Source organism: Cygnus atratus, chromosome Z (assembly GCF_013377495.2).
Source record: "Cygnus atratus isolate AKBS03 ecotype Queensland, Australia chromosome Z, CAtr_DNAZoo_HiC_assembly, whole genome shotgun sequence".
Taxonomy (NCBI): Eukaryota; Metazoa; Chordata; class Aves; order Anseriformes; family Anatidae; genus Cygnus; species Cygnus atratus.
Genome location: NC_066396.1, coordinates 27,789,418 through 27,815,695, shown reverse-complemented (window position 1 = coordinate 27,815,695; position 26,278 = coordinate 27,789,418). Strand labels below are relative to the sequence as shown.

The 26,278-nt window shown below is 39.7% G+C and overlaps 1 protein-coding gene across 1 annotated transcript in view; it reads left to right on the top strand.

Annotated features, from left to right (window-relative positions):
* PGM5 (phosphoglucomutase 5) overlaps positions 1-26,278 on the top strand; it is an 83,907-nt gene that overhangs the window by 43,264 nt on the left and 14,365 nt on the right. The window contains exons 7-10 of the mRNA XM_035565869.2: positions 6,467-6,582; positions 16,518-16,653; positions 17,549-17,732; positions 23,497-23,631. Of these exons, the coding sequence (XP_035421762.1) occupies positions 6,467-6,582; positions 16,518-16,653; positions 17,549-17,732; positions 23,497-23,631 (571 nt within the window). The remainder of the gene's footprint in view (positions 1-6,466; positions 6,583-16,517; positions 16,654-17,548; positions 17,733-23,496; positions 23,632-26,278) is intronic.

Here is a 26,278-nt window from a genome sequence, read left to right as displayed (position 1 = left end):
TTTTGTCTAAATTTTCAAGGAAGTTTAAAAAAAAAATCCTTAACAAAGGGATTTAGAAAGTTGGAGACGGAGTGAGCAAACACTGGATGGAGAAGAAAGTGTGGCAGCATGTTAGGAGTTCAATCCTGGATGTTATCTCAGTACTCTGAAAGAATGAAATTTTAGGTCTGGTTGAAGGAAACTTAAGTAAGCCTGTGAAGGCAAAAGCTGTACGATGTGGCTAGAGAACAGTAAAAGCAGGATCTCTAATAAAGGATCAGAAAAATTGATGTAGGCAAACATAAGTCAGTTATTATGATCTCAGAAGTGTCCAGGGAGTTACAAACATTTTGAGGCATCTGAGTAAATAAAATATCAAATAATACGCAGCATTTGTGCAGCAAGGTTTGACTGTGCCAGAAGACTATATTGCAGCTAGAGAAATGATTTTCTTGATAAATCATATGCAGATCCTTACTTGAGATATTTTCTGTCCTTTGTGTGAAGAAAGACTACAGAAGTGGGAAGAAAAACTGGCTTTCTTAGCTTCAGTTAAACCATAGTCTTTATGTCAAAATAAAATATGCTTTAGGCCTTAAAAAAATGAGCTGGAGATCAGACAACACAGAGTATATTTCAGTGGCTAAAGTAGAGGTTTAGAAGACCCAGCGTGAACCCTTTTTCTTTTTTAGCCATTAACTCTGAAAGAAGATCTTACAGGTATCTTTTGAGAAATGCCACTACCACCTGCTTTCCTGCAATGACCCATATGTCTGCCTCTCAAATTCTTTCAATTGCTGTTGACTTTGTTTGGGCTTTGAGGGTGCTTACCCTCCTGCGGAATGGGGCTCTTTGCTGCCTAAGTTACAGCACCTTGTCTACCTCAGCACTGGCTCCACAGAGTGGAGTAGGCTTGAAGAAAATATGTCCATGAAATGCAAGTCTGTATTTTCACGTCTGCTCACCCAAGTGTCTGTGAGCATGCTTCAGATGTGCAGCTGGCACCTGTAGGTGGTGGAAGATGAGAGGAAGACATGTAATAGTTACTTCTTTAGTAATTATTTTATTGATTTTTTTTTTCCTCCAGGTTAAGACTACAGAATGAATGCAACACCGCAGTTTACCCTAGCCAGCATTAAATCTACAATGCAAAACTCTAGCCAGTTATTTAGACCAGTTCATGAGGCCTGTCAAAGAAAGCCCTTCCCTCAGTGTTGTGACCTTTATCTTTGCAGTGAACAGGCATTATGACTCTGGAAGGATAATTTTGTTTGATTGACTGATCTATTCTCAGAAGTTATAAAAGTTTCACTGCGCACAAGAAAGTCAGCTTGCCCCAGGCCATTTGTTGTATCTGAATGATGTGTATTCATCAGGTCTTTCTGTGGCATTGTAGAGAATAGGTTGGAGTAAACCCTCCTCTAACTTTTGTGAACGTATGGATAATTCTGCTTAAACCAGTGGTGTTTAGTTAGTGCAGAACCACAGTGACTGAGAGATACCCTCAAGGATCACTTTGCCTTGTTTGGCCATTTGTGAAAAGTAGTTCGTTGTTTTCACTGGATGGAAAACTGAAAGAACAGTCTCACAAGGTTATTCTTTAACTCTTTGAAATAAAAGAATGTGTGTTTTTTTTTTCTTTTCTTTTTTTTTTTTCTTCACAATGGAGAGTTACCTTTTTACACAGTTTAAGCAGGATAACATTTTTACTGCTGTGCCAAGGAAAATGATTTGGACTATGGAGAGTCCTCTATCCTCTGTTTTCATAGTTAGATGATCTGCATATGGTTAATGAAGTACAAGGAAGATCTGGGATGTTCAGATGTTCAACTGTAAGATAATTTATCCACTTGCCTGGTGCAGAACAGGTAAATTTTCCACATTTGTTTCTCAAGGCTTTCAGAAGCAATTTCAGAATTAGCTATTAATTCTTTTCTCCTGACAGGAAATTTTCAAAAGTCCTAGTCTTCCTTATGAAGCCTGTTACTATGTTCATTATTACCTTCTTTATGAACTAGCCAGCTCATTCTTTGGTGAGCTGTACTGTAGAGCTCAAGAATTGGCTTAACAATTCTTGGTTGGTACTAAACTCTCCAGTAATTCTGCTTTTCATTGATGAAATAACTCAAGCTACTTCTCATAGTTGCATTGTGTGTGTTTTTATGTTTTAATAAAAAATGGACAGCAAGTATAGGTAATGTGGGAATAGATCCTGAAAATAAAAATGAGAATTGAGTTGTGCGGTAGAAGGGTAAATGTTACTACATATCCTTACAGTAATTATGTTCTTATTTTTACTACTTTATTATCTCCCCTTGTAAAAACATATGCTTTTTTTTTTTTTAATTCACAAAGCATACATAGTTTTAAATAATATGTGTGACTGTAGAAAGTACAGTCTACTATTTCTTGATTTTTTTTTCTTTGTACTTCAGCATACTGGGAACCTAAATACCTTTAGCTCTGGTATGGGCAGAATAACTGAAGTGACTGCCCTACAGTTTAGGTGGAAGTGTAAATGCCCTATGTCCCAGTCTAGCAAGAGCTTCTGAGTGCTACACACAGACACAAGAAACTTTACTGCATAATCTCATTGATGTAGTGAGCACTTACGCTGAGAGAAAGCAAGAAAGAATACTGTTTGAAGTCAGTCCCATTAAATGTCTGAGGTGAGAAGAACCAGAATGCCCGGGGTTTTCTGTATTCCTTCCACATAGTTCATACTCACAGAACATATAAACACAGGTATATCAACTGTGTGGTTAGACATAAATAGAATGCCTTTGCTTCAAACAGACTAGGAAAATAAACCTATCCATATGGCAAGTTTTCTTCCAGTTTTTCTTTTGAATTGCTCTGGAGGTACATTCCAACCATTGAGTCAGAACTCTTGACAGTTGACACTTATACACAGAGAACTCAGAGGGTTAGGTACTGTCCTTACAGAAGCACTGCTGCATCAGTATCTCGGTGATGATTCATCATTCAAATGTATATAATAACATACAAAATTTCCTCAGAAGAGTGGGACAGTGTGTCCGTGACTTCTACAAGTTATAATCTCTTTGCAGCAGCAGTTCCAAAACTCATTTTCTGAGAGAAATAGTATCCTGTCTGACCATGAGATCTTATGTAGACAGCAAAAACTTTATGGTAACCACCTGTCTAACTCCCCAAAATTTAGGGATTCAAGAACTCAGACTCCAGTTTAAACATGCAGAAAGAAGAAGAAAAACTTTAAAAGCTGCATATACGTAGACTTGTTTGAACTATCCTGTAAAAGTACATTGCTAAAAACATCATAGATTGATTGTTATTTTGGATCTGTGATCGAGTACAATTACCATGACCAATTGTTCTTGCAGAATTACATGTTCCAGGAATCCTCATCATAAGCTTTTCTTTGCCTAGTGGAATAAATGTCTTCTTAGTGTTTTTTAAACTTGTCCTGAAGTCTTATGCATGAAAGAGTGCTGGAATCTTCATTAGTACATAGAAACTAACTACCAAATTTTGGACCACAAGAAATGCAATGCTTATGTTTCAGATGGCACTTCTTTTTATGTATCTGGCTTTTCAGTGACTGAAAGCTATGATTTTGTCATGTCTACAAGAAAGCAGTTTGGCTGAAAAAAAATGTTTGGGTAACTGAAGATACTTTTTTTTTTTTTTTAACACTGGTGTCATGCCTGTCTTGCTTCTTGTTTCAAAAGACGTAGATGTACTGAAAATCCCCTTTCCTCCACCACCGCTCAATCTCTATTTTCCATGGCTTTGAAGATTTAGAAATTTCCCAGTTACAAAATATTTGTTTCCATCTTCTGAGAGTTATTGTCCTGTAGCTTGTGTTATTATTAGTTTGATCTGACACAACACATTATTGCTCTTAATCTGCAGTTTTGAGTATTTTGTTCGTCTTCCTGTGGAAATCCATATTTTCCAGGGTGGTCATCAACTGTAAATGTCTCCAAGTTGCACAAAGGCACATGCTGTATTTATTGGGACTTCCACTTAATTTCAGCAAAATGACAATAAAAAAGATGGTGCTTATTTTTTAGTGTGCTTTTAATAGCTCTCATCTTCAGTGTTTAGTGATGTCAAATTTCGTATGGGAAATTTAAGCATTTTGTGTAGAATTTATAAATGCAGAAGACTTTATTGAATTGATCTGTCCATCCTTTGCTCACTGATATTTATGCTCTGCTGCCAATAATTGTGACTGGTAGATACTGATTCTTTAAAGTTGTCATATTTAAAGTGTACATTCTCCTCAGATTACTGACCATAGGCACAGATTTATGGGCAAGGCAGGGATAATCTTGGGCTGGGGACAGTAAGAGTTATATTTTTCCAATTTGCATCCTCTAGTCATTGTAACACCCCTACACTGAGGGTGGGGCTCTTTGCAGTGCTGCTTTGATGAGATGCCAGTCTTGTCAGATATTATAATAATTGCATGTTAATTCAGACAGACTGTTGGTTTATTAATACTATTGCTTCTCTGTAGCTTTGAGGCAAAGAAAGATTATTATGAAGGTTATTGTGGTTTGCGTTACTCAGCTGGGACTGAAGCCTTTTGTTTTTACAGAGCTTTGAAAACAGTACTAGTCCTTGCTCAAAAAGTGACAGTAAATGGGGAAAACAGGCAGAGAGAGGAAAGTGAATCTCCTCTGGACACAAATTATAGCAGAAATCATTCTGGTTTAGAATATGGTGTATTGTTGAGTACCTTATTTACTAGATCTTTTGCTTGTTGTGTAATATAATGTAACTATCTTCTATCCAGCACTGCTGAACAGTAGTAGCTAAAGTTGGCCTGAATTTGCTGCTTCTAATTATTTACTCTGTTAAAGTCTAACTATTTACTCTGTTGAAGTCTGTGAGAATCAAGAACAAACAAAAAATAATTGCTAGAAACACTCTCGTATTTCACTATAAACTTTATACATATGTATTTATATTTATATTACGTTTGTTTGAAAGACATAGTCTAAGTTAAACCCAATACCAACAAATCATTATCTGTATTTTTAGAGCTGGCGTAGTAAACAGAAAACTTTCAACAAGCATAACAGTCTCTGGGAGACTCTCATGCTCATCAAGATAGGTCCATCTGAGGCTGTTTGTCCCCAAACTAGAGGAATACAGAAAAGTGAAAGGGAAGAGATTTCCTTCTCTATTAACAGTACCAGGATATTGGAACATTTCTGCAAACAGAGAGATTCCTGGTGTATTATTAGGCTACCTCAAGAGAATTAGTTTTGCTCTTCAAGCATGTTAGTCATTGTTTTCTGTTTGATTGTTTTCTACCTTTTGGCAGGATTGTCCCGTTCCCAGCCTGCAATTACTGTCACACAGAGATTGAATACTTTTATGTTTTTTATTTTCTGCAGAGTCTTCTAGAGCCCTTTTCAGCTCTGCACTATATAATATCTATTATGCAGTGATATATCTAAGGGTCAGTAATACAGCTAGTGCTGTATAAACACAAGAGGTACACTTGCCTCTATCTCTACACAGACATGAAAGCTGAGTTTAAGATTAAACATTCTGATAATTCTTTTTACTCCAAGTACCTCTCTAGCTCTTTTCAAATAAGTATTAGCAACTCTTACTTGATCTCATTTATAAACACCCTTTTTAAGGTGTAACATATAGATACAAAAATGAACACCTATTCCTAGAATATATGAAAATACTACAGTGTGTAAACATACCTGGGTTCTGACTGACATTGGTTTCTGAGACAAGAATCAGTTTTGAATGGTGCTGTTGGTCTGCCATGTTGTGTTTTACTTCATAGTCTAGCTGTCAGGAGACAGAGCGAAACCTACAATATTCCTCAACTGAAGAAGTTGCCAGCAGGTCAAGGAGGTGATCCCCCCCGCTCTGCTCAGCCCTGGTGAGGCCACACCTGGAATATTGTGTCCAGTTCTGGGCTCCCCCGTAAAAGAGGGACATGGAGCTACTGGAGTGAGTTCAGAGGGCTACAAAGATGATTAGGGAACTGGAGCACCGGTCATATGAGGACAGGCTGAGAGAGCTGTGCCTGTTTAGCCTGGAAAAGAGAAGAATGAGGGGAGACCTCATCAATGTGTATAAATATCTGAGGGGAGGGTGTCAAGAGGATGGAGCCAGTTTCTTTTCAGTTGTGCCCAGCAACAGGACGAGAGGCAATGGGCACAGACTGAAGCACAGGAGGTTCCGGCTGAATATGAGAGGGCACTTCTTTATTGTGAGGGTGACAGAGCACTGGGACAGGCTGCCCAGAGAGGTTGTAGAGTCTCCTTCTCTGGAGATATTCAAAACCCGCCTCGATGCTATACTGCGCGATGTGCTCTGGGTGATCCTGCTTGGCAGCGGGGTTGGACCAGATCGTCTTCAGAGGTCCATTCCAATCTAAACCATTCTGTGATACTGTGATCTCAAGCCATATATATAAAAAAACTCAGTTTTACTTGTTGGTGTTTTATTCTGTCTTCTGTAGAGTGGCAAAAGTAATGAAGGTTCCTGTGTATGAAACACCAACAGGATGGAGATATTTTTCCAATCTCATGGATTCCGGACGTTGTTCACTCTGTGGGGAGGAAAGCTTTGGCACTGGTAAGTAATACATAATCACAGATTTCCACAGACTTTTAATGACAATATTTTTTCAAAGTTAAACAAGTCAAAGCCAAAAAAATCATCAAATTAACTTGATCTTGTGCTTGAACAGAGGACTGTCAGTTGGTTGTATCTTGAACATCTTCTTGCAATCTCTGTTGTTCATATACTTTTGGAGTAAGAAAAATGTGAAAGATGGACATTGTGAAACCATAGGCAATCCTATCACTGCCCAGACAGCTTTCAGAGATGTCTGCCACTCTCTTCTGACTTGGACATTATGCAGAAGGATCTCACTGGTCACACTATAATAGTATTTTTCACAGACTGCAACAGCCTTTTGAGGAATGTTGCCTGCATACACATGGTTCTTGTGGACTTGTGGATGAGTCTACAAAGCATGAAGACTGGTATGTCTAATGGCATGTCTAGTCAAACCTGTTCCAAACATCCCATGTTTAGAACATCACAATTACTGGACAGTCAGATAAAGATAAAATCATCGCTAGAATAAATTCAGCTGCATGTCAGCACCTATTTTCACTAAGTATTTGTCCCTCATCTGTCCCAAGACCAGTCAACAACAGAGTGCAGAACTAAAGACAAATCTGAGCAGTCCTCAAGAATTCAGTACTGATGCTATTCAGTCAGAGCAAACCAGAAGAGTCTTTACTCTGTAAATCTACACAAACATAGTTTTGGATTATGAGAGAAACCAAATACATTTTACAGTGTTTGGTTTTCCTTTTCCAGATTCTGCCACATAAATTATTTCTACTTTTTTTTTTTTTAGTAGTGTTATGTTATAAATGTTTTTGAATAATCATATATCAGAATTACTTGACCTATTTCCTGGCTAATTTATTCTGTATTTTGATGCGAGTTCCATGGAGTTTGATTTTTTGGTGTGTAATTCATTGCCTACAGCTTTTCACAGAAAGTTATTTATCATGCAGTGAAGTTTGGTTTACAAATTTCATGTTGCTTTCTCTAGTATTTAGTATTAGTTGAGGTTAGAGCAGAATGATGCTTGTTTAAAAATGAAGACTTCTTTAAGCCGTACACATGCCACTTTATACAGTAGCCTGTCATATACTTTCCTGTAAGTATCTGGATTATGATGGAAAAAACAAAAATATGTTAGATTTCTTTGGGTGCCTGTCTGTAGGAAGTAAAAGAAATTAAATGAATGATGAATGTGTATTTTGCTTTCTGTTCTGAATGTGAATGACTGTCCCAAGATAGGAAACCTAGTTGCCTTGCCTTAACTGCTGTGAGGAGCAGAGATTTGTGTTGCCTTGGGTGTATCTTTTGAATGGATATTTTTAATGGTCTTTTGCAGGGTCATTGAGTGACAGTTCTAGTTTGGAGAGAAGGGTGTTTCTAGAAGTAGGAAGGTCTTGTTCTTTTCAGAACGTACTGTCTTTTGCTGCCATATGCTTTTAGACCACATCTCCATTTGCCCATGAGAGGTCTTTACTGGGCATCTTTCACCTTTTACTGTGCTTTGACGCTTTTTCACCAGGCCAGTTCTGTACCACTTCTCTCTAAATATTAAAGTCCCTCTTGCATATCTGAAGACAGATATTATCATGAAAGTTGGGTGCCTCTTGAGACATCAATAGGACCTCAGTAGCACCCAAATTATTTCGGGAAAAAACAAAAACAGAAACAAAGCCAACCTACTTTCATTGTCATGCTGAAGGAAGAGAAATGTGGATTGTGACTGGAAGGACTAGGAATTGTGACCTGTAGGAGTTTGGTGGTGAGCTCCCATACAGGTACTGAAGTATGTCTGCACACCCTAGCCAGCTAAGTGTATCATGTCTTACTGCATGCAGTTTTGTCTGCAGAGGTAATGCAAAGCAAGCAGTAGTAGGCTGTACGGGCCGTATGCCATGACAAACCACTACTTCAGGCCTGTTTCTGGTTGGGAAGTAAGGCACCTAGACCAGCTTCATCTGGTGGTGTTGATTATGATTCTTGTAGATGTTTGCTTTCTCAGGGAGAAGAGAGGAATCTTTGCTTGCTTAATAGTGACTGGCTTCAAAGGACAATTGTCAGGAAAAATTTATGGTTCAGTGTGGTGGTTTTACTCAGGTGGACAGCTGAGCTCCACCACATGCTCTCTCTCACTGCCCCTCCTCAAAAGGAAAGGGGAAGAAAATACAATGCAAAGGGCGCAGGGGCTGAGATAAGGACAGGGATATCGCTCAACAATTATCATGATGGGCGAAACAGTCTCAGCATAGGGAGATTAGAGAAATTTATTGCCTATTACTAATAATCTAGAGAAGTGGGAAACAAAGGAAAGAAACCAAAAACACCTTCCCCCATCCACTCTCTTCTACCTCCTCCCCCAGAGTGGAGCAGGGGGATGAGGAATGGGGGCTGCGGTCAGTCCCTGACGCTTTGTCCCTGCCGCTCCCTCATGGTCCCTCTCTGCCCCTGCTCCACATGGGGTCCCTCCGACGGGATGCCATCCTTCCCGAACTGAGCCTGAGGGAGCTGCCCACAGGCAGCAGCTCTCCAAGAACTGCTCCCACATGGCTCTGTACCACGGGGTCCATCCATCCCCCAGGAGCAAACTGCTCCAGCACGGGTCCCCCACGGGCGGCAGCTCCCCTCAGACCCCCTGCTCCTGCGGGGGCTCCTCTCCACGGGCTGCAGCTCCGGCCCGGGGCCTGCTCCTGTGGGGGCTCTCCACGGGCCGCAGCCTCCTCCAGGCCACATCCACCTGCTCCATGGGGGGCTCCTCCACGGGCTGCAGCGTGGAGATCTGCTCCATGTGGGACCTGTGGGCTGCAGGGGGACAGTCTGCTCTGCCTCTCCACAGGCTGCAAGGGAACTGCTGCTGCGTGCCTGGAGCACCTCCTGCCTTCCTTCTGCATTGACCTTGGTGTCTGCTGGGCTGGTTCTCACTCCACACTCCCAGCTGCAGTTCCCCAGAAGTTTTTTCTTCCTTTCTTAAATATGCTCTCACAGAGGTGCAAACAACATCGCTTATTGGCCTCGCTCTTGCCGGTGGTGGGGCCCTTATCTTAACATGGGGCAGCTTCTTGATTCTTCTCTCAGAAAACACCCCTGTGGCCTCCCACTACCAAAACCTTGCCACGTAAACCCACTACATGCAGTTATGAAAAAGACCAAACACCAAATTTCCCTGGCACCTTGAAAAGGTATGACCTATATCCCTGTTCAGGTCATCCTAAGTAGGTTCTCCCAAGCGTTGGTGGACTTCAAGCCTGCAGACCACTTTTATAGAAATCAAAAGAAGTGGTTTCAGGGCTTGATCTACTGAAACGCTAAGGGCATTATGCTTTGTTTTGGCCTAACTTCTTTATTACCGAGAGTAGCAGATGCTTATTGGGGTTGGGAAACAGGGGCAGGTGTCTAACAGAGGTAAAGGGCTTTTGAGTTTTGCCTGTTCTTCAAGGTGGGCAACATAATTACAATTCCTCTCTCTCCCTGCCCTTGACTTTTTTTGCTTCACTAGGATCTTGCTGTAGGGCACTAAAACAATTGTATTTTGTACAATAGCCTCTCTTCTAATTTTGAAGCTTGCATCTCCTGACCTCACACCAGTCTCTATATTCCTAGCACTCTCTGTGTTCCTGTCTGAATCTGTTTTCTCCTATCCTGTCATTAATTCTTCACATTTCTAATAAATTCTGTCTCTTGTGAGTTTTAAGATTCCTTGACGAAAACATTGCTGGCCAGCACGGAGAGCTGCTCTACAGCAGCACTTAACCTGTGCATCTCAGTCCATTCTGCTCAGATGGGCTTCCTAGTACCTGCAGCACTTCATTGGAAGTGTTGGAAGGCCTTCCATTTTTGACAATTCCATCTAAATGATGGTATAAATTATCAGGATTGAAGCCCATGGGCATTCAGACAACTTGGAGCACTGGATCAGTGTGTAGGTAGTTGCTGTGTAAATGGATTATGACAGTGCCTGCAGGGCAATTACAGTGATGTCTAAAGTTTGTTTTTCTCCCTGCCTCAGTTTTCTTATCATCTTTCAGTTCAGTGCAGCTGTCTCAAAATATCTCATATGCCAGGAGGTTTATTTGTAAAACACAGGCTGGTCTGTGGATGACCAACACGTTAGCGATGTGAGCTGTTTTTAGCAATAAATATTTACCTTATTGCGAACCTTTTGGTAATGTCCTAAGCTGCATGACCTTCACAAGTTTCTGCCACTATTGGGCATTTGAATCAATTTTACATCTTTCCCCTCCATTGTAGCTATTTAGGGAACTGAAACTTAATACTTTTTTAGCTTTCAGTGTGGGATTTTTCAAGAAGCGTGCCATACAGCACATTACACCACAGAGTGGTAGCATTGTTGTTCTGTGCAAGAGAATGGAGTTTTACAGATCCATGTTCTATTGTCAAACTAACTGAACAGCATTGGAGACTGATTGGTTGTGTACCCAGGTAATCCAGCCCAGCTGGAATTTCCAAACAATACAGAGCCCTAGTTTTATAATATAAGGGATTTTGCACTGGCAAGTAAATAAAAGCAAAATTTCTGCTATAAAAGGAAAAAAGATCTTGAAAACATCCCATATGGCTGTGTTTCCCAGACTTGTTTTTTGGCAGCTGATCTTGGAGCTCAACCAATGCTTTAAAAACTTCTTCCATTTTTGTAGCAGTGTGGGGAGCTTGTCAGATGAGGTTAGTAGCTTTCTGGTTCTGTGACTAATGCCCAGGACACAGTTCAGAGAAGGGCGTCAGCAGCAGCAATTAGTTTCTACATTTCATCAGCAAACTATTAATCAGGATTAGGAGAGCTGTGTGGTTGATTTATCTTTCTGCAATTTAAGCCCCTTCAGTAATTGCTGCATCTTTCATAAACTTGCATGTTTCATCTCCACATTTCCAGATGCCATTAACAGCAGCTGTCTTCTCCTGCAAGATTATGTGGAAGAAGAACTAGTGGAGAATATAAAGATGGTCTGGTGCTGAAAATAATGAAAGCCTTTAAAAACCCATATGGTGGTATCTATTACAGTAACACAAATCTGAAATAATCCTGTTAACTTGAGTAAAAGAACAGATCAGAATGTTCCTAAATCTCCATTTGCCTAAAATATCACCAGGATTCAGATTCCTGGATGATAAATTTGTAAGATTAAATTTGTAAGAACTGCGTGCAAACAAAAATGTTGTACTGTGAGTTTGTGTATTTGCTTCAATCTCATTTTTGCTTTAAAATTGTATTTACAGAATACAATACACCAGACAGAGTTAGCTAGTTTAGGGAAAAGCAAATATGTTGTCTTCATGCATATGACCCTCAGGGCTCACTCTCTCAATCAAAATTGCAAGTCATTTCAGATAAAGAACAAATGAGACATATAAAAGCTTGTATGCCCAACAGCTTTACAGCATCAGAAAAATCATAATATGAACATATTTTGTATGATCTTACTTTGTTTCTCAGGTTACTGACTCTCAAGTCTTTACTTCAGTTTAAGCCTGTCTAAGCTGAGTACTTATTTCTGAATGGGAACATGCTCTGACAGTTTTTCCCAGATTGTTTACTCTGAGTCTGGCCTTAGCAATTGACTGTTACAGTAGTAAAAAAAACCTTTTGCTACTATTATATGGAGAAATACGTGACAAATTAACTCAAAAATAAGCTGTGAAAGTACTTGTTCTTATAATTTTCCTTACCAATGTCAAAATAAATATAATGGGATAATTGGAAAAATACTTGTTGACTCCACTGTTCTTTCTGCTTCAGCTCCTTACAGGGCCTGGAATTCATTAATGTGTTGGTTTTTCAGTAAAACGTATAGCTCAGAATTATCCTGAGATTGATAAATTCCCTCAGCAAGACGGGACAACTGTTAGTATTGTAATTTCAGGAATACATAGTTGTGTGGCATCTTGATCACTTTGTACAGACCAGCTCTGCCTCTGCAAATCCACAAGAGATACTGGGTATATAAACGAAATACTATTATCTAAGCTGAGGCAGAACTAGCTTCCTCCCTAATCTTTCTAACATGTAAGTTGAGAGGTAGGAATAAAAGAGGGAGAAAACAAAAGACATCTACAAACAAAGGTGCAGCAGGTGAAAACCAGAGTTGTCTGAGTTGTGGTAGTGAATTTTAATCTGCTAAAAGAAATAAAGGCAATACATTCACACATAGGTGCAAATAGTAACTCAACTGATGGATATACTGGTACAATAAAAGAGGTGGAATAAAAAAATTCTGAGAAATCCCAGTTCCCAATTTTCCTTCTAGTAAGAATAATGAACTGAGACATTTCTCGGGCACACAGGATTATTGTTGCTCTATCCACATTAGGCTAGCATTTTTAATCAGTGATTTTTAATTCTGGAACTGTTGTGTGGTTTCCAGGTTTCTCCATCGAGACTTTTGCCTCTGGATTGCTTTTGTTCAATGCTTTCTCTTTCCAGAGAAACATCAGTCTGTCTGTTGTCCTGAAGGACACAAAAGGACACAGTATGTGCCAAAGCTGCTAAATGGATCAGAAGGATGATACATGTGTACACTCATCCTTTGTCGTAGAGATTTATAAGCTTAAGCCATGCCAGAACAAGGCTTGGAGCATGACAGAGACCTTTCCAAAAATTCTTCTCTCTGTGTTTCATTGGACCATTTTGGTTCAATGAAACATGCTCAAACTGTTTGTTAAATCAAAATGCATCTCTTCTTTGGTGTTTACTTCAGACCTTTGCATAGAAGTCTTGATATATTGATCATTTTGCTGACTACATAATCTATTTTTCACTACATGATCTGATGGCTTGTAGTCTGCAGAGCATTATACAATAGGAGAATAAATGATTGCTTACATTAGAACAAATTGTCCAGGTGTTTGGCTCAATACCATGTCTCCACTTGTTGCTAGTATCTGTGGAGATATGTAAGCAATTTAAGTTACTGGTAATATCAGCAATAGAGATGACTTTTTAGGCAAAATTGACTTTTCCTGTGCTAACGATGAATGACTAAAAGAAGAGCAAGGAAGGTTAAGAAGGAAAGGAACAGCCATGGTGGGGCATGCTCACAGTTACCAGGGCCATGCCCAGCCTCTCAGGGCTCCCCGGCCCTGCTCAGGGCCTAGGACCCCATATCAGCCCCTGCCCCAGCAACACCACAGCTGGGCTCCAGCTCCCCACGCTCCTGTCCTGCCCAGACATGGGCCCTACCAAGCTGCTTCTGGTCCCCATGGAGCCCTCAGACCCTGTGGTGACCCGACAACTGGTGACATGACAAGGAATGCAGACAATGGGGGGAAGTGACAGCTCTCTTCCAGATCTCCCGTTTGGTGGTAGTGGCAGAAACCTGCACTGGCAGCATTATCGGGGACAGACTCTTGGCTAAAGTAAAACTGATCATAACCATGCCATCTGTTTTGCGTATGAGCAAAGATGACTTTATTATCTGTAGGTCTTAATGTTGGTGTTTCTGTGGAAGGCATCCTTCAGCTGACCTAGCGTGTTATCATGACAAGGGAGTAGAAGAGCTGAGGACCTGATTATCTGAAGGGCTGACTTCCTGTGGAGGGACATTTGTTTTCCTTTTTTATCTGAAGCTATTTGCAAAGCTCTGAGAGCTCATAAATAACCCTGCCCTTTTTCTTCTGATTAGTCGGCACTCCATGCTTTGATAGCGCCCGGAGGCTCTGAACCAGGGAACACAGTAAGCTCTTGCTGTTTTTATAGCAGCTGCTAGAGGACCAGCCGATTGCTCTAGGCATTGTATTAGGAGACTGTTCTTGTTGCAGAGAGCTCACAGACTACAGACCAAGGCAGATAAAAAGAGGAGAAAAGAAGTATTTTCAGTATCGTGACAGCTACTTTGCAAACATGAAGGAACATTACTGTCTGTCTCAGTTTTTAAATCCATCTGTGCTATTCAATGTCCCTGTTTTCTGTGTTACCAAACTCACAGACACAAGCATAATCTTCATGTAGTTAACTTTGTGGTCTTTTTTTTTTTTTTTTTGTTAGATTCAGGGGGCTGAGGGTCTACACCCCAGGGGTGAATGAAAGCAAATGAGCCTAAGTGGCAGGCAGAGCTGTGGCAAGCCCAGAATGGTGGGCTTTTAGCAAATTCGTATGAATAGCCTCTGTTAGCCTGACTGCTGCTGTCTCTCAAGAAGAGGGACTGCAAGTTGAAGGCAGCAGCAGTGACTGGAAGATAGATGTCAAGAGTGAAGCCCAGGAATCACGGTGGCTCCATGCAGGTCTTACTGTTTTCCTTATATGTCTTTAATTTTCTCTTGACTTTTCACAGGATTAATAGCTTCAGTGTATCAATTTATATTACGGGATCCAGGTTTGCTGCCAGTAGGAAAACACAGCCATTTTAACAAATGAGTGTACAGAACTTTCAGGTTATTCTGTAAAACTGAAAAGCAGTCTTGCAACAAGGTTTTTGTGTTTGATGAAGGAGGATATGTCATGCAGCAGGTTTTGAAACTAAACCTGTTTAGATTTCTCTGTGAAGGATTTTTGCTAAGTAATTTCAAGGGACATGGATAGTCCAACTGGTTGCCACTGATTTGTCAGTAATTGATGGAGGAAACAAAACTTGTGATTTAATGTACTTACTTTGTACCCAGGGTTTCTGTATTGTGTGACTAGATAAAAAATGATAACAGTACAGCTAACAAACTTCAGCCAAATCTAGCATTATTATGCTAGAGTAATGGCCACAGATTTAACCTGTCTAGTCAAGCTTTTTGAGTTCATTAGCTTAAGTCGTCATCTTCCATATCTACTGAGCATCAGGTGTCTGAGATCTTACTTTATATTAATTATCAGTAATGCATGCTTTGTTATGAATTTTTGTAATCTGGATTAGGTACAGATTGCCTCAAAAATTTGCTTTAAATTATCCAAAAGTAGAGGGCACTAGCTGAAGTGGCCAAGACCTTTCCTATGAAATACTCCTTCGCTAGAAAACGCTGATTATTGCGCTGATTATTGAAACCTTTTGCATTCTCGTTTTAACAGGTAGAGTTTAGCTTCATAGAAATGTTTCTAGTCAAGGTATGAGATATGTTTCATGTCTGTTGCAGAGCAGACCATTATTCCAAGTTGGCGTTTTGGTTTTGGACATGGGAAGTGCAAGTTCAAGTCCATGCTTGTTTGAATTCAGACAGTAGACTTGAACTTGTGCCTCCTGTGTCTCAGAGTATGTGCTAAATCCTTTGGGGGTAGTCCAAAATTGTTCTCAGTCTCCACTGTTGTATCAATTTCTGTCTTCATAAATAAAAAGCTAGGAAAGGAGTTAGGTCTGAGCATTCAAACAGTTTTATCACTGAGAGGTATAGAGAAATGCAGAAAGGGGAAAAAGTGTTATTTTCTACTTTTTTTTTTTTTCCCCAGACTTATTTTGTCATGCTCATCATGATCCTTTTTTTTTTTTTTCCTGATGGGAGGTCATGAACATTTTGGAAATCTTCATTTTTTATGAAATGGGAAAATTCTTTCTCCACAGCTTGATGATGAACGTCTGTGCAAATAAGGATATGCAGTTGAACTTGACTCATATAACTCAGAACATTCTGCTTCATGGCCAAGAGTTTGCGTATCTGGCCCAGTTCTAGGAAAGGGTACTAGAGGTGTGAAAATACCCTGCATGGCTGTGAGCGGGAGCAATGATTAAAAATGTTTTACTGCTACTACTACTTTTATCCAAGTACTTGAGTATCTTTTTTATTTAACCTTAGAAGTACAGACTTTGTTGTATGTAAATGGATCACATTTTAAACATTAGTTCTGCTTGTCCGTCTGGGAGCTACCATAGTTGTGGAGATTACTACCTTACAGATTACTGTTAGGTGACGTACAAGTTGAATGAGACATTTGCCCAGCCTCCTTACCTTGTTTTCTGATATGCAGTGATAGCAAATAATGTGCTTTACATCTCTCTCCTTAGGGTCTGATCACCTTCGAGAGAAAGATGGATTATGGGCTGTGCTAGTCTGGCTTTCAATCCTAGCAGCTCGAAAGCAAAGTGTCGAGGAGATTGTCAGGGATCATTGGGCAAAATTTGGCCGGCACTATTACTGCAGGTGGGTGTTTGCTATGTCTGCACGATGAAAATCTGCCACAGATTGCCATTGTTCTGTATGCAGTTTTTTTTCTGTTGAGAAAGGAGAACTTAATTACTTACTGAAGGAGCAGTGTGTATATGTCCCTTACAGTGTATGGATAATTGATTTTTCTGACATCAAATGCTGAAATATTCAAATTACTTACATGTGGAATCCATGGGAGTAGTTTGCTACATGGTATTGAAAAAAATCAAAATCTCAGCACAATTTACTCATGTATTTGCTTCTGTCTGTGCTTCCACTTGAAAATGTTTTTGTGAGAACTTGGACTGTTGTCCCAGAGAGGAGAACTCTTCCAAAGATCCAGATGTTTACTCATTTTTATTAAGGTCTTGGAAAAGTGAATTCTAACTGGTGTTTACGTGATACGTATTTTATCTTAGTCTCTGCCTCTTTTTTTTTTTCAGAGTATAGTTAATCCAGGGGAGTTAACATATCTGTAACATCTTCTGCCCACAGCTGTTCCTCAAAAATTTTAGCAAAATTTAATCTATTTCAGTTTCTTTTGAACACTGGGCTGATTGTGTCCTTAATTTCAGAAGGCTGTCTGTGTATTGATTATGTTTTCTGTGTTACTTTAGAGACCATGCATTTTCTAAATGGTTTCTTTTGCCTCAGAGTTAAGTGGCCAGTGTAGAACTGTGGTACATGCACATCATGGGCAAGTTGCACAGAACTGCATGCATGTGCTAGTTTGATTTGCAATGAAGTACTTCAACGGTCCACCTCTAATTTTTGAAGTAAGCAGTAAATTGCTAACTGTGCACATACTGAGCTTTTTTTTTTTTTTTTTTTTTTTCCTAAGCTGTTCAGGACTTACTTTTTACTTCTACTTTTCTTATATATATGAAAGGTTTGATTATGAAGCATTGGAGCCCAGAACAGCGTATTTCATAATGAGAGACCTCGAAGCTTTGATCACTGACAAATCATTCAGCCATCAGCAGTTTGCTGTGGGCAACAATATCTACAGTGTGGAAAGAACAGACAGCTTTGAGTACATAGATCCTGTGGATGGCACTGTGACCAAAAGACAGGTATGGCCGTAGTGATGGAATAGCAAAGTTTTGGAGCTTTCAACATGTTTCTTAAAATGTTGTTTCTAGCATTCAGGTGACAAGCCTCACCATTTATTTATAGGATGGTGATTTCTTTGCTCTGATAGATACCATATTCCCTACTTGAGATTAGCTCAGACAGGATAAGATAATATACCTCTGGTTTAGCTTGCCCTTGCTGTGCATAGATGGAGGCCAGCTGTAGTGTCACTGGGAATGTAGCAAGGCATTGAGTCCCTGTTGACAGCAATGCAAGTATAGTGAGGGTTCCCTTTCCTGAACAATGGAAAGTGTCCTGTAGAAAGACAGTCTTTGCTTTTTCTATTTTCTACCTAAAATCTATACTTTTTTTTAAAAAAAAAAAGGTCAAATTTTCTTGCTCTCAGTGTCGCACAGTATTTGCATTATTAAGGCACATTATTCTCTTGTGGCCAACAGCATGCAGAAGACTTAAGTAGATTGTACCATATGCGGGCATGTTTGACTTCTCTAGCCAAAATGACTGCTTCTTTGGTCTTTCTGGGCTGACTGTAGTCTGTAAGATTCCTTGGCTATCGAGTTTTGCAACTCAAACTGAACCTTCAGTATTTCATGACGTACTAAAAACTAACGATGTACTATTGCCTGGTTAAATGTTTATTAAAACATCTTGAATATGAACTGTGGCTCATATTTAAATGTGTTCTGACTTTATGCTGTTTATTTTTATTGTCCTAGTTTCTGTGGTTTGTAAATTACTTGACCTGACTGGACCCCTATAAATGATATTACGAGCCATTAAAGCTATTGTCATGCCATTCTGCTCAGCATCTTTATAGTTTCCATTCATCATTGCATTCAGATAATATAAGCAGCCCACCTGCCAGTGAGCTATTCTCTTTGCGCTTTTTGCTGCTGAAACAATACACGAGGATATTGTCATATCCAAGTCCACTGGAAAATTACGGGCACAGCAGGCTTGTGGCCCTTGTTCTTTTAAAAAAATAGCTAGTAAATGTTTAGCATATTTTTCTTTCCCTTACTTTGCATCCAAAGCCCTGTCCTAAATTGGAATGTAATTGCTAATCAAATCACAATGTAACACAAATAGAGAAGCATGACTTGGCATGTTTTTAGATGGACTCTGAGTCCATAAAACCAGAAAGCATATGTTTTCATAGGCAAAAGCACTCAGTTATTGAGAGTACAGTTCAACCAGATCATCTTCATACAAGGTTACATTTCTAGCTCTGTGTGTCTGCAGCCTTGGTGGGATTCTCCAAGCACAATAAAATAAGAAACGCCATTAATCTGTACAAATGAAACAACAGTTCCTGCTGCCATTTTCCTCAGGTAGCTTTCTCTTATGTAAATACAGATGCCTCATTGTGACTGTTATGAGTTTCATGTAGATTTTCAAGCTATGTCTTCAGGAGCCCGTTCAAAATTTTGTTCCCCAGCAGTATGTGAAGAGACATCTATATTCAGTGTAACTACGCAACTTCTCATGAATGAGAAACTGGCCTCATACTAATAAATCAGTGTTAATAAACAGCAAAAACAGACACAGCAACAGAAAACAAACAGCAACAACAAAATAGGCAGATAACAATACACCCAGACTGTAAGTTCTAATTTATTCTGACTATGGAAACCCATGAATATTGTTTATCACAATGCAATAAGGTATAAAACTAAACATTCTGCTGTTCTTGAAGACTGTTTTCATTTTTGAAGTCTTATTGTGCGAGCCTTTGCACAAACATTAGCACATAACAGCGATGCTCCTGAGGATCCTGCAATCCAGAAACAGGACCAGTTGCATTTGTCTGTGAAATTTGAATTAGAAGGACCAGAAGTAGAAGTTGCCCATTATAATGATTAACTTTGGGCTCTTTTTAGAGACCTATCATATTCTGAGATTCACAGAATAAAACTCCTGAGCTTTATCATTTAAATTTTAATGTTTTCTTGCTCCTTTGTTAGATTTAGGATTCAAAAGGCTCTGCATATGGTCTTTCTGTTTTTTTATTTATTTATTTATTTATTTATTTATTTTTAATTTATTTTTTAGTTTAAGCAAGAGTCAGGAAAAAGGCATTGGAAAAGCTGGAAGAAAGTTGTTTCTTGTAACTCTGGAGATAAGGCAAAAATTCTTTTCTGTTCAGAATGATTATTTCAATCCTGTACCAGCAATAAGGTATTTCCTGTCAGAATAGTGGTCTGCTATGCCTTGGAGACACTCAAGGGTCCATAGAGGGATGAATAGAAATTATGATAACCACAGTATTTTGAGGAAAGATGTAGCTATTTTACATGCACTTAATTTATGTACGTGTCTCTGTTTAATATATTACCGATATGCTATATTTTCCACTGGTGTTGCATATTCTTCTGTTATACTTTAATAATGGTTTTCAAAATCCTAAGCCATTTTGCTTTAAGTTTGCTACTTAGTCTTGTTCATCCTAACTTACTATCCTAGTTAATTCATACTTATTTAAATATGAAAATGCTAACTGAAAAAAAAAAAAAACCCACAAAAAAAAAGCACACAACCAGACTGCTAAAAATCAAAGTTACATAGTACAATATGCATTAAGTTTAGTTTTATGGGTGCTTCACAGATCCTAATAAATTTGGTGCTTAACCAGATTATAATGCAGAAGGGAGAAATCCCTGTAAAGCTCTGTCTGTCATACTACCTTCCAAGCCAGTGAGTTAACCATGGAACATAATTTTGTTTCAGAGTTTCCACACAGCTCATTAATATCCATTAGCAGGCCTAATTTGCCTAGAATAAATATCTGCAGATGTCCAGTGTGGGGGCTGTACTGAACATTTTCACATGCTTTCTCCCGGAAAAAAAACTTATCAGTTTCCACAAGAAAATATGTTTGTGACAAATAGTGTGCCCTATCTTATTAAAAGTGCAAGTTTCTGTCCTGTGTACTTTTCAGTGTGCTACTCTTTCATTTTTCCCTACCATATAATTTCTGCCTGGCACTTAGGAGATTATTGTTTTTAACACAGCCTCTGTGTTTCTATAATTCCCTTTTGCCAGACTATTTTAAGTTGTACGGCAGGAATTGTAGTCTTATAGACAAATATCAGCTGTCATCACTCCTGTGTAAAAGTCAGTACTGTTGGTCATGTGTCCCTGAGAAATGTGAAATGGAGAAAGTAATAAGCTCAGAAATAGTACAGTGAACTGTCTGAATGCTGGTCGTGTGTGTGTGTGTATGTTACACAAAAATCCCAAGTACCATAAAACCATCAAAGTGGCTACAGATACTGTAGTTTGGTGGAATATTTTGGCATCGTAAAGTTAAAGGCAGAGTTATGGGGAGTGTTTATAAACCTTCTTTGTTCCAAAAGACCTTAGGTTAGTGAGTGGTGAGACTTCAGAATCTCATGTTCTAAGAGAAGTAACAATGTGTTATTGTTATTATTGACAGATAAACAGGGAGTATGTGGAAGAATATTCAAGTTGGTGTTGCTAGTCATGTCGTTGTGGGGGTGGCTTGGTCTGCCAGGAACATACAGAAAGTCCACTTAGTAATTGAATAGGAAGACGTTCACATGCTCGTGATAGTTACGGTTTCAGTTTGTGCATGCGTTACACTCCCTTCCTTCTTAAAGCTATTTGACATTAATGTTACATACTTTGAGATGCTGGTCCTATGTTTGATTACCATTCAAAGTGCTGGTGCATGTTAAAATTAATTTATATTACTCTCCTACCAGTGAAAAAGAGGTTCATGTTATCACCAAACTTAGAGATGGATAATATCTCTTAGGCCATCTGAGCCAACCCTTTATCCACGTGTGATATTTTCATATTCCCTAGTGTTAATGGGTACTATCAACCAGAAAGTACTTTATACAGGGCTGAAGATATTTTGACGTATATCTGAGAAAACAAAGGTTTTCCACCTGTATTTTAGAATGCTGAAGCACTGTGTTGATAACATCAGAGTCTTCTCAAGCTGCTGATAAAAATGGAAGAATAAAATACTTCTCTCTTTAATTCTCTTCTCTCATTTTTGAGTGGTTTGCTGCCCCTTAAAATTAGCAAGGATCTCAATTTATGCACTAGGCATTTGCCAACAGCAGGACTAAAACGGGAAATAAAGTTCAGTAGTAGAACAGACGTGGCATTTGGCCTAGGGGTACTATTTACAGAAAGGGAACTAGGGTGTGTGTTAGTGCAGAATTAGTAGAGTATTAAAACACTGCAACTGTTTAACTGTTCAATTTAGTCCTTTAGTTTTAGTGCGAGCAAGTTTATCTGTCTGACCTTCTTGCTTACTTTATGGCCTTCCTGTACAGAAAATCTGTTGACTGTGGAACCAGGTACATTGTCTGTAGTCTGTGGAAGAATGTGTTCATATATACAGTATGAAAGCAGGAAGGAGTAAAGAAAAAGAGATGAAGATGGAAGCAAAAAGCAAATTCCTGTTTAATTGATAATAAATCATTTTTATTCTACATGCAGTTATTGTGTGTTAATTAGTATACTTGAAATTAACACCATAGGTTAAGTTCCTGAATTGTTTCACAGGCTTTTGTTGAAATCCTTGTAATCAAATCTAGATGTGTGGTCTATAAGGGAACTGATGCTGTCTTTTGTTTTCACTACCAATGTTTTTTTGCTCCTGTAGCTGCTTCTAACACTTTGCTGATCTTATAAATATTTCTCAGACCATTGATTTTTTGCTCTAGCAAACAGAACAAGAACAAATCATTGAAAGAAATTAAAAACAACAGTAAAAAAAAAACCTTGTTACGAGGAGTGGGAGGGAAAAGACAAGATCATTTCTGCTCTTGAGAAGGGAAGAAAGTAATAAATGAGTTGTCCAAAGTTATAGAGAAAGTGGAATTGCATCCAAATGACTCTTCCTTTCATGTTTTATTTTAGGGCAGTAAACTGTGATTTGTTGTGGTGGTTTTACTCAGGTGGGCAGCCAAGCTCCACCACAGCCACTCTCTCACTTTCCCTTCTCAAAGGGAAAGGGGGAGAAAATACAATACAAAGGGCTTAAGGGGAGATCGCTCAACAGTTATCGTCACGGGCAAAACAGACTCAGCACAGGGAGATTAGGGAAATGTATTGCCTATTATTAACAAGCTAGAGAAGTGAGAAACAAAGAAAAACTTGAAACACCTTCCCCCCATCCACCCTCTCCTACGTCCTCCTGCCAAGTATGGCAGGGGAATGGTGGCTGCGTCCCTAATGCTTTGTCTCCGCTGCTCCACAGTGGCCACATCCACCTGCTCCACCGGGGGCTCCTCCAGGGGCTGCAGCGTGGAGATCTGCTCCATGTGGGACCCATGGGCTGCAGGGGGACAGCCTGCTCCACCAGGGGCCTCTCCACAGGCCGCAGGGGAACTGCTGCTGCTTGCCTGGAGCACCTCCTGCCCTCCTGCTGCACTGACCTAGGGGGCTGCAGGGCTGCTTCTCACTCCTCTCTCTCTCCCAGCTGCTGTTGCCCAGCGTTTTTTTTGTTTTTTTTTTTGTTTTTTTTTTTTCCTTTCTTAAATCTGCTCTCACAGAGGCATAAACAACATCACTTATTAGCTCAGTTCTGGCCAGCAGTGGGTCCCTTTGGAGCCGGATGAAACTGGCCCTTATCTAACATGGGGCAGCTTCTGGACTCTTCTCACAGAAGTCCCCCACTACTGAAACCTTGCCATGTAAACACAGTACATCTGTGAAAGGTATTGCCAACTTACATATGTGCCACTTATTCTTCTCCCATAGGGCTTGCGGATTATTTTTTCAGATGCTTCCAGGCTCATCTTCAGAATGAGTGCTTCTAGCCATGTGAGAGCTACTCTCCGGATCTATGCAGAGAGTTATGAGAAGGATCCTAGCCAACACAATAAGGAACCACAGGTAATGTAATAACACTGTAATAAGACCTGTAAAACTCGGCCATTTGTAATTGTCTGGAAGTCCAGCAGATGCCCTTAGGAGCCTGAAATACACTATCACTATTGTTTTGTGAAGTTCTAAATGTAGAATACCTGAGCATTGTGCCAAAACTGCTAAAACTGCTCAGGAAGCATCACTAGATCTGTGTTTCATTTGGGAACGCTGCTTCTTGATCTTGGAAAAGAAATATCAGGGATACAATGAGAGACTGAAGAATTTGCATTAGTTATAATGATACAGATTGAAAGTGTAAAAGGATATTTTGAAAATAGGATAATTTGGAAAGAAGATATTTTGGAAATCATCAATTCAGTGAGGATCATTGAAGCAGAGAGCCAAAGAGTAAAAAGGAAAGAAGTGCTATGTGAATATTCATGCATTCAGTCAGTCAGTCCAGACAACTCTAGAAAATATCACACCCAGAGAAAGCCCATTTTTTGTTTAAAATGCATGTGTTAGTGGTTTAAGTGGAATGCCGGAAAGACAGTGACATCTAAAGCACCAAATATTGACTTAACTTTGAAGGGTATATTGGCTTTATTCAAGTCTTTTAATGCTGTCTTTTCACATCTATGGAATTTACTAAACTCATAATCATAGAAGTCCTGGATTAGTCCTGGATTTTACTATGTACTGTCACTTGTGCTAGCATGACTAGACTCTCATTCATGGCCTGTGGAAGAAGCATAGAGGGTGTCCTTTTTGCTCTGAAAGGTTTTGCAGACCTGCTTAGTTGCATTGCAACCACTGATAGGCTGCTCGCATCTGGAGATGGTTTAGAAAAAGAATAAGCAGGTTGGGGTGATGAAAATGGAGCTGCTTAAAACTGATTTACTGGGACATGAAGCAGAGCTGCAGATGTAACTGCCAAGTCAGTTCCTAGCAAGTGATTATTGGATACTTGAATATGTGCTGTGGAAGGGTTGCTTTATACTTGTTCTGTTCTTGTACTCTTTCTCTAAGTATCCAGTGTGCCACTCTCAGACAGGATACTGGTTTAGATGGACCCATTTTATGCTGGTGGGAATAGTAGTGAAGCTTTAGGTGCCTTGAGTATGGTTTCAGGGCTCTTGGAGAGGAGAGGGCATGTGTTCTACATCTCAGCTTTTTCCTTGACAGCTACTTGTTTTCATACAATTCCAAACAATTTCATGCATCACCTCAGCTGGCAGAATCAGATGTGCCTTGCTTCCTTTGTAGCTCCTCTGGTGTGAGGTCCATCTTCCAGATTAAGGAACATTAATCCAGCAGTTACAGGTTTTCTATCCAAGAAAAGTTTCTATCCAAGTGTCTCTTGGCTTGACCTAGAACTTGTCACTGTGGTCCTGCTGGCAATCAGTGGACCTGACTTGTGGATTGAATTCCCAGTTTGACCTTGGACTTGTCTCATTGCCATCAGCTTGTCTGTTGATCTGGACTGTCAGTTGAACCTTGGCACAATTTCTGCGTCTGTCATGCTTGCCTGACTTGGGTAATGTGGACCTGAGCCCTGCCCTGCCAGCCTATTTTGCTGTCCCTGGCACTGAGGAAGCAGCCAGCCTTTGCAGCCTCCTGACAGTATGTGTCTTGTTCGTGATGCTTCCATCTCCTTCTGTCACCCCCAGCTTGACTCTTCCATAAGTCTTCCTTCAGCCCTGCCATGTAGGTAACTAATCTATGCCCAATTCTGCCCTAGGTGCAGCTCTCTGAATCCATTGGGACATTAGGGATACTTCTTTGCAGTAGGGGCTGAAGGTTAGTTTTATCACGGGTGCTGTCAGAGCAAACTGATGACTTTCTGACAGACTTTTGGAGAGGACAGTCCCCTTCTGCTCGTAACTGCTGGAATGGGGAAGAAGAAACTTCTTCACACATCACATTGACAGAATGTTTTTTTATATTTAATTCATTTGAAGTGAGTGTATATGTAACACACTTCCCAGTTATAGCAATCACCACAGATTTTCATCCAGAATCACAAGGAACACTCAACACTCCAACCTCTGTTTTCTGTGCTTGTGGATAATTTTCCTAATTGTGTGACGACATTCTGAGGCAGGACTAGCAGTTTTAGTACGTTTATGTAATAGCTAACACAACAGGAATGTCAAGGGCTGAGATGTCTGAGTGATAAGAGCTGAGGAATGAGTTTTAGTCCTTCAAGAGATTTTTTATTTTTTCACTCAGTTTTTGTAAATAAGTGTTGTATTTGGAGTAACTATATTTTAAAAATTTAATTAATTTTCAGGCAGGTTGTCTGGGGATCACTTACTTAGGGTATCCCAGGCATTCCTTGCAAGGAGAGTACACTTAGGAAGTATGGATGCCTGAGTCTAAACAGTGTAGGGATTCCTTGTAAGGGAAAGACTTGCAGCTGTCCAAGAATTATCTTACATCACAACCAGACTCTTTCCTAGGAAGACAGAAGGTTGAGAGTAAGTTTCATTACAATCCAGAAGACAGCTAAACCAATTAGTAATATAAATTTTATATCCACCTCTCAGATTTTTCCATCTCAACCACATGTTATGAAATAAAACAAGAGAGGACTAAGGATGTGATATGGAAGAATGGATAAGTTTTAGCTCATAATAAATGAAAACCCTGTATTTGAAGTCCCATGTAGTTT